The 11,994-nt window shown below is 42.2% G+C and overlaps 1 protein-coding gene across 1 annotated transcript; it reads left to right on the top strand.

The window, feature by feature from the left end:
- The first annotated feature begins 375 nt into the window (after positions 1 to 375).
- On the top strand, positions 376 to 10,370 carry LOC103917008 (suppressor of tumorigenicity 7 protein homolog). The gene is made up of 3 exons (XM_009324107.1): positions 376 to 406; positions 2,507 to 2,589; positions 10,219 to 10,370. Exons 1-3 carry the CDS (start codon positions 376 to 378, stop codon positions 10,249 to 10,251), a joined length of 147 nt encoding a protein of 48 aa, XP_009322382.1. The 3' UTR covers positions 10,252 to 10,370.
- Positions 10,371 to 11,994: the final 1,624 nt, after the last annotated feature.

The raw sequence follows: 11,994 nt of genomic DNA, 5'->3' as shown, positions 1-11,994 counted from the left end.
CCTCATTCATTCTACTCCATTGATGAGCTCCATGGAGCTAACTTGTTGAGAGAGCTCTTCCAAATGGGGATGCATTTCCCAAAGCAAATTTTATTGATGGCAATCAGTAATGATAAGTATCTCATCACTGCTTAAGAAACTTTGTTCTCTTATGCAGCATTTCTTAGTGAAACGGGCAATAGGAATTTAAAGCAAACAGACTATATCCTTATGCAATGGATATCCTCATTCAATGGATATCCTTGTGTGGAATCTTCTAAAACACAGGAGACTTAGGTGGCTTCACAACTTTGGAAATCAGATTTCCTCCAGGGTAATGGGAAAATTTTTCCAGTTTAATAGGAAAAATTCCAGCATTCCATGAGCTGTGCAACTATGGTGGAGGAACAGAAGAGAAAGCACCTCTGTAAAGTCTCCTGCTGCCTGGCTTTTCATGTTATTGTTGGCACTGCAGCAGCACTGTGCTACATGGTGGACATGGACATCTATATCCCACCATAGCATACTGTCTCTCAGGAATATCCTGACCTAAGCATAGGAAGTAATTTCACTGGCGGTCTGAAATTTCCCCAGTGACACAGTTATATTATGTCTCTGGCTTACGTTTGCATTCCAGAATGAGGAATGTTTCTTCTAAGGGACTCATGGGTGGTTTGTAGAAGCCAAAGCTATTTCAGTCTCTCCATTCCTCTTCCTTCTTAGCAGGTACTGGGGCTGGAGAAAGCAGGGACTACTATTTCAAAGTCAGCTTGTATTAGACATTAAAAAAAAGAAAGAAAAAATGGGAACGGGGCGGCAGGGGGGAAGATGTGGGAAAATCCCAACTATTGAGCCAGAGCTGGCATAAATCAGTGTAGCTGTGTTGCACACGGTAAAATTGGGGATGTTATGCTGATTTACACTAGCTGAGAATCTGGCGTCCAACTCATTTGTGAAAGAAAATGTACGATGGAATTAATAATCACCAAACTAGTTCTTTATTATATCAGCTTGGTGCTTAATGCCACTCCAGTGGAGCAACGAAAATGACACTTCCATTTTAACAGTTTATGGCTTTTTCAAGAAAAAAATATAGCAAATATGCAGCCAAAACCCATACAAAGCAGCTGAATTGCAGGGTTTCAGTCTCTTCTACTGATGCATTTCTGGAAAACAATTTTCTGTTTTACTGGTCATGGAAAATTAATCATGTTTGATGATTTGTATCCTGCTGTTGTTGTCTCCTCTTCATTTTTTGGCTCTGTATTATTTAATTTCAGTAAGTGTAATTTCTAAAGGGAACAGAATGAACTGAGGGCCTCCCACCTACATATCCAGGTCTTTTATCAGCGTTTTTTAATGACTGTTTGGTAGTCTGCTACAAGCCTTTTAAATTTACCTGCTAACTATTGTCAGTTCCCTATTCAGTTATGGATGCATGTATACATACAAATATATATGCGTGTATATACGTATATGTATATATGTATGAGAAATAGGCGCTGGTTAAGGATAAGACCAGTAGGTTTTTTTACAGAATATATGCTAACCCTTCATGTAATTTAATAGAGAATGTTTTCATGTGTGGAAGATGGAGGTGATGGGAAGTTGAGAGTTTTCTTTAAACATCTAGAATTTAGTGGAAGAGCTCCAGTTCTCTCTAGTAGCTTCTGTAGAGTGATCTAAAACCTATTAAAAGATGATTTATTCTCTTAAGGCCATAGGGATTTTCTAGGGAGGGGTTGAGCACAACTACCTGTTGATTCTTTCAGCAGCTTCCAAAATGTGATATGACTAGAAAAGCCCTTTGAATTTCTGGAAGCCCATACAGATGGAATTGCCATTCTTTGCAGCTTGTCTGGCTTTGCTTCTGCCCTAGATTCCAGATAATCTGGACAGCTATCATGATTTTCACCCCTAATTATCAGAAAGCCAGTTAGGTCTTTTCCTAATCTGTTTTATGCATTTATTCACTGTTGTCATACTGAGTGGTTCACCAACTTCAATGCAGTGGAATGAGTTAGGGAAATGCTATTATCTCCTACTTTATAAGTGAGGAACCAAGGTAATGAGAAGTAAAAGACTTAAAAATTTGTCCAGTTGGTTTCACCAAGATCATACAGGACATTGAGACAATGTTGAATGCAGGACATTGAGATCAACCCCTAAGATTGCTAACTGCAACGGAGTAGCAAAGGCAGATAATAAAAGATCTTCCATATATCATGGAGAATCCTGAACGTGGTGTCATTGGAGCACTGACTGAAATAGGAAAGACCCAAACGTGTGTGCAACTGTTTTCCAATGCCTTGTGATTGACTCTGTTGTGAAAACAAAATTCTGCATGTGGCAGTGTAATGCTCTGCTTTATCACGTGTCAGGCAGATGGAACAGGATGTTCTTTAAACTGTCTTTTGTATCAGAATTCAGGTAATAACTGAAGTTGGAAAGCAGTTGGGAGGAGGAGGGGACACGTGGAGAACATGTCCTGCTCTTGTACTCATGGTTTCTCTCTTTTCTTTTTCAGTGAGTATGTTTTTGAACACATTAACCCCCAAGTTCTATGTTGCCCTGACAGGCACTTCCTCATTAATCTCGGGACTTATTTTGGTAAGTACTAGATGTATTAATATCACCTTACAAGTTGATTTCATTATCCAGAATGGGATTTCAAGCTTCATCCACTTACATGTCTGCAGTACACGAAATTTGTATTTCTTTATTTGTACTTCTTTTTCTGTGGGAACAAAAAAAAAAAAAAAGAAAATGTTTCAGTCTTTGAAGAAAAAAAGTCTTGAAGGACAGTGTGCCCCACTAACAACCCTATAGTAATTCATAACAGGTGTTTGCACGTTGAGTGTCTCCATCAACAAGTACTACAGAAATAAAAAGGCCAGTAAAAAGAAGAGGAGGAGAGGTACCAACTATCTCAGCTTAGCATGGTCCTTTTAGAAAGTTACAGCAGGTCTTATTAGAGAAACAGCGAGCAGAATATTAGCAATGAACCCAGTTCTGTTGCCAAGACTCCAAAGGATAATTATTTCAGATCTTCACTTTTTAAAATCTTTCTCAATACGTATGTCCCTAGTCGCGTAAAGGTCTGAAGAGTATTTTTAAGCCATTTAAAACCCCCTCCTCCCATATGTAATCCCTGAGGGCTTCATTGTGCAAATTGATGCAGTGGAGTGAATCATAATACCATCACAGTGCAGGAGTCCAAAGCAGAGCATTTGCTCTGGATTTTATTCAATGTCTTCACAGAAACAAATGGAGGTAAAAAATCTAAGGATCTGCATGGTGTTCTTAGGGTATTATGCTTATACTGGGCTGCTCTGTTTCCTCACTGCTGAGAGTTGGCTTTCTACTTACACAAATAGAACAGACCAAACCAGACAGACTAGACTAGACTAGAATATTTCAGTTGGAAGGGACCTACAACGATCATCTAGTCCAACTGCCTGACCACTTCAGGGCTGACCAAAAGCTAAAGCATGTTATTAAGGGCATTGTCCAAATGCCTGGTAAAAACTGACAGGCTTGGGGCATCGACCACTTCTCTAGGAAGCCTGTTCCAGTGTTGGACCACCCTCTCGGTAAAGAAATGCTTCCTAATGTCCATTCTAAACCTCCACTGGTGCAGCTTTGAACCATTCCCACATTGGATGCCAGGCAGAAAAGATCAGCACCTCCCTCTCCACTTCCCCTCCTCAGGGAAGGGTTGTCTTTTAGTCTTGCTTGTTCAATCAGTCTTAGGTCCTTTGTCTAAAAACAAGTTGTATGCTTTTAAAATCTGCTGGATACAAGCTGCAGACCCTCCCTCACCATACCAAATTAGGCATGTAATTGGGAAATGGATGAGACCAATTTTAGGAGTGTAGTTACCATAGTGGTAAGTAGAAAGAGACAGATGTGGCTAGGGGCTGGTTCACATCACCTCGGATCTACTGACCTCAGAGAAACCTGAAAGCAGCTAGGGTCCTAACTAAACTGTATCAGTTTGGTGTGGGAAATCCACACCTTTCACTTCCACATTGCCTGTAGCTGATGTAGACAAAGAAACGGCATCCTTGACTCCTGAATGCCTGTGAGACTCTCATCACTTAGATGATTTCAGGTATAAAGCATCAGGTGCACTGCTGCTGTGCCTTGCTCTGGGGTTTCCTTGTGGCAGAAGGCAATTACTTAATGTCTGCACCTTGGGCATTCATCATCCTTGTATGGATTGGGCCCCAAAGTACAGGACAGAGCTCCAGAGACATCAGCAGATCTTTCAGAGTATGAACAGGAGCCAGGCCTGTAAGACACGGATTCAGTTCAGCACAATTCACTCAAATGCATGGGAGGAAAACACTGAATGTTACATTCAGTACTCTCACTCAGAAAGAAGAAACCTTCAAAAGGCCAGGCCCCACCACCAAGATGAGAAGGAATGAGAGAAATAACATGGGTTCCATCGGCACAGTTACATATCTGTTGTTGGAGAGTGAAGACAGCAGGAGGAGGTGGCAAGAAAAAAACAGTTTGTGCCCTATGAAAATACCTTACAGAATCAAATAGGAACAAAAACCCTAAAGAGAGACTAAATTATCTGTAACTAAATTCTGTGTATAGCACGACTGCAAATGTAGGTACATTTTGTACTGTAGTCATGAAGGCAATTTCTGAGGAATGAGCTCAGTAGGAGACTTGTGAGCAAGAAATTTCTAAATGCTGTACTTTGATGGAAAGTACCAGAAGGAAGTGGCAAGGAGTATTCAAGACTATGATGTGAAGAAGGGTGAAAAGGGTACCGACAGAAGCCTTCCAAGAAGAGATTAGACTGAGTGAGCCTTAACCGAAGAAATTCACTAAATGCTGTATGACAAAGTCCATTATGAACAAGTTGAAGGAACAGTGAGGTGACGGAGGTGTAGACACAGACTGAAAGAAGATTGAAAGCCTTTTTTGTGGACCTTCACTACTGCTATCAGTTGTTGTCTGCTGTTCATATGCCACCATCCTAAATGTGCAAAAGATAGATAGGCCAGGCAGGTAACAGCCAGGAACCCTAGATTGTAGGGACCTGTGCTGTGAGGAACATATGGTCTGTAAATTGAATGATGGAAAAGGAACTCGGCAGACACGGTCCTGGAAAGAAGAAACGGCAAGTTGAACACACCATGCATCAGGAAAGACAGCTGAGTAAGTTCTAGTGAGGTGTTGCTAGCCAGTCACTAGCCCAATTATGCTTCAGATTAATTATTTCCTAATAATCTTGCTGTTTACCAGTGGCCCTGTAACATGCTGAATTGCCTGCATTACCACTCGCTTATCTGTCATACTACACAGCATCTGCAGTTCTAAAGGATTCTTAATCCTGCTAATGGTATTAAGTGAAACTCTTTTATAAAACAAACATTCTTTTGTCAAATCTACATCGCTGGGGTATTTTTCAGACTAGATGTACTAATATTCCTTGGAATTTTCCACCATATGGTCTGGCAGATTTCTTTCCATTATCAGTTGGCTGCAATTCCTAATCAGAAGGAGAAATCACAGCACTGCAGGTTATGAAATGATGGAAAATTCCATCATTTCAGCAGTGTGGTAACCGACAGGAAAGTGAATGCTTTTCCTATTTCATGTTTGGGTCATGAAACAATGACGCTGCAGAGTTCAGCTTTGGGCAATTGCATGCTACGTGACTCCTTGGCAAAACACTACTCTCCCGTCTTATTTTGTCTTACTTAGTTTTCATTCTTTAGGTAAAAATTCTGGCCTTGCTGTAGGCAATGTGACTTAAATGAAGCAAGGATTTCAGACCTTTTTCCTTTCCTGGATAGCTCAGAACCATACAGAAAAGCCTCTTCTATCATCTCAAGCATTCTCCTTAATAATTACTTGACTACAGCACAAACTTTAAAATGAACAATTTATAGTCAATTAATCCCTGCACTATTTTAGGCATCAAAAATAGGAACCAAATTAAGTCCCAAGCTGCATTAGAAATATTGTATTGGAAACTTGGTTCCACCACAGTTACTTTTAATCCAGTAAAACACAGGGTTCTGTCTCACAGAATACAATGAGCTGTATTGTATTCACTGTCTGAGAGGCTAAGGTTTTCCACAGGTAGGGTAATAAAGCTGTCATGAAGCACAACTGACGTCTATTAAATGCTGTGAACTGGAACTATGTAAATGCCACTGAGATTTCTAAATAAGGCCACATATTTAACATACAGTTATCACCAGAGTGAAAGTTGTTTAGCAAATGTGGGTGGCATTTGCACTGCAAACTGATGGAGTCTCAGTTCCAAGAAAGCACAGGCAGAAGTGAACTGCAGTCTTGAATCTCCACCAAGAATGCCTTGTTATTCTACTTCAGAGCTTGGAACAATAATAAGAGTTTTCTGCTACGCAATGAGAAACATGCTGCAATGAACAAATACCAGGTCTTTCAGAGGTAAGAAATAGAAAGCCAGCCTACCGAAGTAGAGCATGAGTGCTGAGTCTACACACTGGCTAGCGTTGAGCAGGTGGGCTGTCTGCTACCACCCGAGTCTGTGTATAGTATGAGAGTCCCAGCCTTCTGCAGCCAATGGTTGCTAGTACGGGAAGTCTGAGAGAGGACCTGAATAACACAGAAAGGGCCCATCTTATTTTCTGTAGATACTAACTCTTCTTCTGCTTGTTTCGTTACCTTTGTGTAGTCTGCTGCAGAGGGGCAGAAAGGTGACTGAGTTCTGGGTGTTGCCACAGACTCCAGGGAAGTTTGACAATTGTGCAGGGACAATCTTTGGCAGCTGAAAAGCGATACGTGGTAATCGTTCAAAGTTTCTGCTCTGCTCAGCAGAGGCTGACAGGTCAGGGAGGGCAGAATCCTTGTAGGGAGTTCCTAAGAAACTGAAAACACTTGCCAAGGAGCAGATGAGAGAGGAAGGGTCTGTAGGAAGGCAGGCTATAACCCAGTCCGCAGGCAAGAGAAAGGTATCATAAGTAGCTGGGGCCTACCGAGTGTTGAAAGAAGTACTATACTTAGTCCAGGCAATATATTATTTTCTTTCCCATTTCTGTATTTCCAGAGGTAGATGAAGTGTAAGCACATAGCTATTTAATTTGAATAAGCTGCTTGTTAGCACTGCATGTATCTTCTCATGCTGACTCTTTGAGATAAGACAAGTGGGCGTTCGGTAACCAGGAGCAGAGTCTAAGAGGATGCTAAACAGGGGTATTTTAACCAGAAGGAATGGGGCTGCATAGCCTTCAAGACTGATACGCTGAGAGCATGGTGAGAGGCGTACTGTTTCCTAGAACCAAGCTGGGCAGGACTGGAGGATCTCCCCGAGTCACTGGCTACCCCCAACAGCTGAATAAAACAGACCAGGGGCTTGCTTTGTCTGAAGGCAAGTGGCACGGTATAGTCACATCCTCCCAAAACAGGATGATCCTTTCCATACTGCCTACTGGAAACAGCCCCTGGGCTGTGGTATCCCCAGACCATGTCCAGTCATTGCCTGGGAGAGTTTGCACAGGCCAGGCAGCGTGCTAGCGAACAAACAGCATGGATGACTGAGCCAGCCGAACCCGTGCTGTGGTCCCGTTTTATTTATCAAATAGGCTTAACCATTGAATCAAAGTTCTGCTATCATTATCCTGTTCCTCAAGAGAGTAAGTTTAATTTAAATCCATTAGATTGGTTGTTACCACCCCTCATACTGGAAGAGTACTCCAAACGTTACTCCTCTGAGACCCGGAAGCCTCATTACAAGGCTGAATGAGAACTCTGAGCTGTGGAAGTTGCCGGCAAACAAAATCCTTTACTCCAATCCTTCTGTTGAAGACTCCATACACATACACTGGGAGAGGACTACAGAGAGTGTTTGCTGTAAGAGAGGATGCCTGTCTCAGATACGATAAACAGGAAAGCATAATTCAAGTCGCTGATAGACATCACTACTTGGTCCAGTGAGAACCACCATCAAAACCATCCCTTGTGAATTGATGCATTTATGGTGGAATATCTGTTCTGAAAAACCAGGCGGGAAGATCAGATATCCCAGTGATGCAGAATAGATTTGCTGCTACACAGAGAAATAAAATGGTCCGGGATTGTCTGTATGTGAGAGCAGAGATAAGAAAGAGGATGACTGTAATGTTTTCATTGCACAGGGGAAGAGAAGTACCTGCACAGAGAAGCACAAGCAAAAACAGTCCAAAGCAAGTATCTGAAATGCATTAAGAAGACTTACGAGTGATTAAACAGCTCTTACTTAACCCAAATATATTTGTCACCTACAAGTTGTTTTTTCATAGCCATGTATTTCTAGGAATCATCAGTAAGGGTTTTCCAAAATCAAATACTCTTACATTAAGCATTACCCATACCAGATTAAAAAATAAAAATTCTAGATTTGGATTTCTAAACACACAAAGCTGGAAGTGTTCAGAACAGGGTTTTAACTTGGCCTTTGTGAACATAAGGGTTTCAAAGATCCCGTGAGGGTTTGGAGATGTTTCACCCTGTTCCAATTTGAAAGCACGGGCACCAACTAGAAAGAACCCAGAGAAGTTTGCCACTGCTGTGAAGGGGACAAGGTCTCTGACGATGAGCTTCCCTCCCACTGTGTGTGTATGACAGAAACGAGGTGGCCTTTTCTTTCAGAAGTGGTGCAGAAATGATCTTTTGCCTTAATTTCCTCTCTGATCCAGATCTCTTTCAATGTGTAATTAATCCTTACAGTCAGCTATTATTCTGTCAGATGATCTCTCATCTGCTGAACTATCAAAAGATTGTTGACTTCACATTGCTTTCAAAGTGGCTGGTGCAGTTAGAAGTCAAATTTGATTTATAGAAATCAGGTTTCAAAACAGCTGACACTGTCTGAGAAAGGTGCAAAAATTCTGCAAAGAGAATTTATTGTTTTGACTTCAGTACCGGATTACAGATTACCTTCTCATACACCCTGAACAAATCACTCCAAGCAAAGGCTTATTATGATGATGATTTATGGCTTTAATTTCTAAGAGACCGTGTGCATTGAGATCTGGCTGATGGTTCCTGGCACTGGATTCACTCAACATTGCAAATATTTTTCAAAGCTGCCTTAAACAATTTACGAGCTTTAATGCCATTTTTAAAAGTAATTAATGTATTTGTAAGTCTAGGGAGACAGACTTACAGCAAGTTCCTGTCACTCAGCTGAACTGTGGTAGTGACCACATATATACACATTCTTTCTGCTTGTACCCTCCGTTTCACTGAAATTCAGCGTGACAGTTCTCCAGCTGGTACACATTTGTGCAGGGCAAGTGGGCTCAAGCGTGCTCTTGTGCTGCTCACTCTCCTTCTCTGGGTTTTACTGACTTTTTATCTAAAAGCTGATTATGATTGAAATAAAGACCAGGAATTTATTAGCACATTTTGAAAAACCTATTTTTTTCTTCCCTTAAAGCAAATACGAAGCTTCTCTTAAAGACTGTACGAAGTACAGTGTGTAACTGCCAAGAGTTTTGAGCGGCCAGTCTGGCAGCTGTACTTCAGCCCCTAACTTAGGTTACAGTGATACTCTTACTGAGTGTCCCTTGCCTCAGTACAAGACCATAATCTTTGATTCCTAACAACCACTCCCTCTGAGGCCTTGGGCAGGTAGAATTGTGGCTTGTGTGCCTCGATTTGTTCAAGCTTCAAACTTTCCAAAGATAAAACAAAACCAGATGCCTACAGCAGATCTGTGGCTCTCTTTCACGGCACAACCTTTCTCTCATGGTTGGCCACACGCCGCCTGCTTAGGTTATGATGCTTTCTTAGATCCTAAGATTTAAATTCTAAACCCTTTAGAAAGTGTTGTGTGCCGAAGAGTGTGAGAACAGCTAAAACCAAAGCCGGCTCACCGGTGCCAGCTCCCTGTCCACCATCTCCAGCATTTGGAGGCAGCGGTGCATGCCAGGGGACGTGTATCAGTGCAGAGCAAGTTGTTCAGTGATATTTCTCAGCATTCTGTCCCTGGCTCCCGGGATTCCCACCTGGGCGCTGCTTGCAAGCACATGCCGATGGAACGAGTACCGTGACAAACGCACTGTGGAGCCTGTGTAAGGAGGAACTGTCCAGGCCGTGTGGGTTTTTGGTGATTTGCCTGGGATGTAGAGTTCACAAAGATCTGGGTGTGTTTATGTTCTGGTTTCTCTGTGACCATCCGTTTATCTTCGCAAGTGCTTGTGACCCTAATGTGTTCACACAGCCCTTCTGTCTTCTCCTCAGACTGCTCCACTCTTCCTTGTTGATGTCTCCTAGAAGAGCCATTAGATTGTTTTGGGGACCGAGTGATCTCCAGGGCTGCCACGCACTCTTGTGTGAACTTGTCTCAAGTGGCCACCAGCTACGTTCCCACTCCATTGCAGTGCAGCTAGGGTCAGCTTCCTCCACAGGAATGCTCTAGATGCTTTAACACCACAGCTGAATTTAGGGGAAGCCCCAGTGCAGAATGCATTGGAGTATCCTTTGGAAAGGAACATTTTCTTCCTGTGTCAGAAAGTTTATCTTCTGGTCTTCCCCTATGGAATGGTTTAAAGGAGGGGAAAAAAACCCCAGTATGTCTTGTCTACAAACAATCCCATGGGGACAGAAGTCAGTTCAATGATATAAAGAGCTCAAGAGAACTTAAAAATGAAAAAATATTGTGGGAGGGAGAGTGTGGAGCCCAGCCTGAACCTCTTCGCAGCAGGTAGCCTCCGAAGAGGCCTTCCAGAGCCTGCTGGCTCCTGGCAGGCCCACCAGAACCTGCCCAACAGCGTGCTGATGGTGTCAAAGATGTGAACACAGTCCTTTCACTTGTTGCTGATTGTGCCTAGCTGTAGTAAGAATTAATAAATAACATTTTTTTTTTAGAGATTTTGTAAAACCTTTCAGCACTGGCGTAAAACATGGAGACACCGACTAACATAGAAACGGCAAAGATCGTTCATTCACAATTTCTAGTGCAATCTGTATTACAAAGTACTGCCAGATTTTTCAAAACCCCTTTGATTTGCTTTTGTTTCAGTTTGTATATAGATGTTTGGGTGCTGATTCAAGTGCAACTGCAAAATACACTCATTTTACATACTCATTGTAAGTGTGTGTGCCTTTACAATTTTTACAGTCAAAACCTTTTCCCTATTTATATGAAATAGTCTTCATTTCCAGGTTTATGTGGTTTCCTGCAATATGTGTATTCTTACCCAAGAATATAATTTCTCAGTGAAAATACCACAAATATATATTTATGTATATAATTTCAATTATAAGGGGTTCTTTTAGGCTGTGGTATGATTTTCCAAGGAGAGCTCTGTAAATAATAATTTTTTCTGATATGGTAGCTGAACCAAAAGCCTGAAAATAAAACTAATTCGGAACCAGCCCAAGTCAGCCAAACAAAACACAGTTCAGTTGGGGGAAAAAATCCTAAAAGGAATAGGATTCAGCTTCCTGGAGTTTGTTTGGTATTTTTAACTTTCTAAAAATTAAATTCAGTAAATTCCTTTGGAAGCATTACTGGGAAAATGTAATGCTTTTCCTCACTTTCCCTTGACCGCAGAGGGAGCTGGGGAAAGGCGAGGCGAGTAGACTCCTGACTGCAGCATCCCATTTACGTGACTGATGTCAGACAGGATGGAGCTGGGCTCCTGTTTTTTCCAGAAGTCAATTTAAAGGAACACTCCTAGCAATTTTAAAAGCCTTTAAAAGAAATAATTTGGCCTAAGGTTCTTTGGATGAAAAAAAAAACCACCAAGACCAAACCACCAAACAAATTTTTTTGCTGACAAGATTGAGATTTTTCACCTCCTGTAAACCAGGTTTTTAAACCGATTGGCCGGATCCAGCACGAACTTGGATCAAGTTTAAACTCTCAATATGCCGCGGGGAGGCTGGCCGGCCGCTGCGGCGAGCGGGCCTCGGCGCTCCTCGGGCGGGGGAAGGCGCTGGCAGGTGCCTCCCTCAGGACGCGAGGGGAGCGAGGCGCGGATCCGCGGGGAGGGCGGGGCCCGGCCGCCCGGC

This window comes from Pygoscelis adeliae, unplaced genomic scaffold, assembly GCF_000699105.1.
Source record: "Pygoscelis adeliae isolate BGI_AS28 unplaced genomic scaffold, ASM69910v1 Scaffold24, whole genome shotgun sequence".
NCBI lineage: Eukaryota > Metazoa > Chordata > Aves > Sphenisciformes > Spheniscidae > Pygoscelis > Pygoscelis adeliae.
This window is presented reverse-complemented; position numbering and strand designations above follow the sequence as displayed.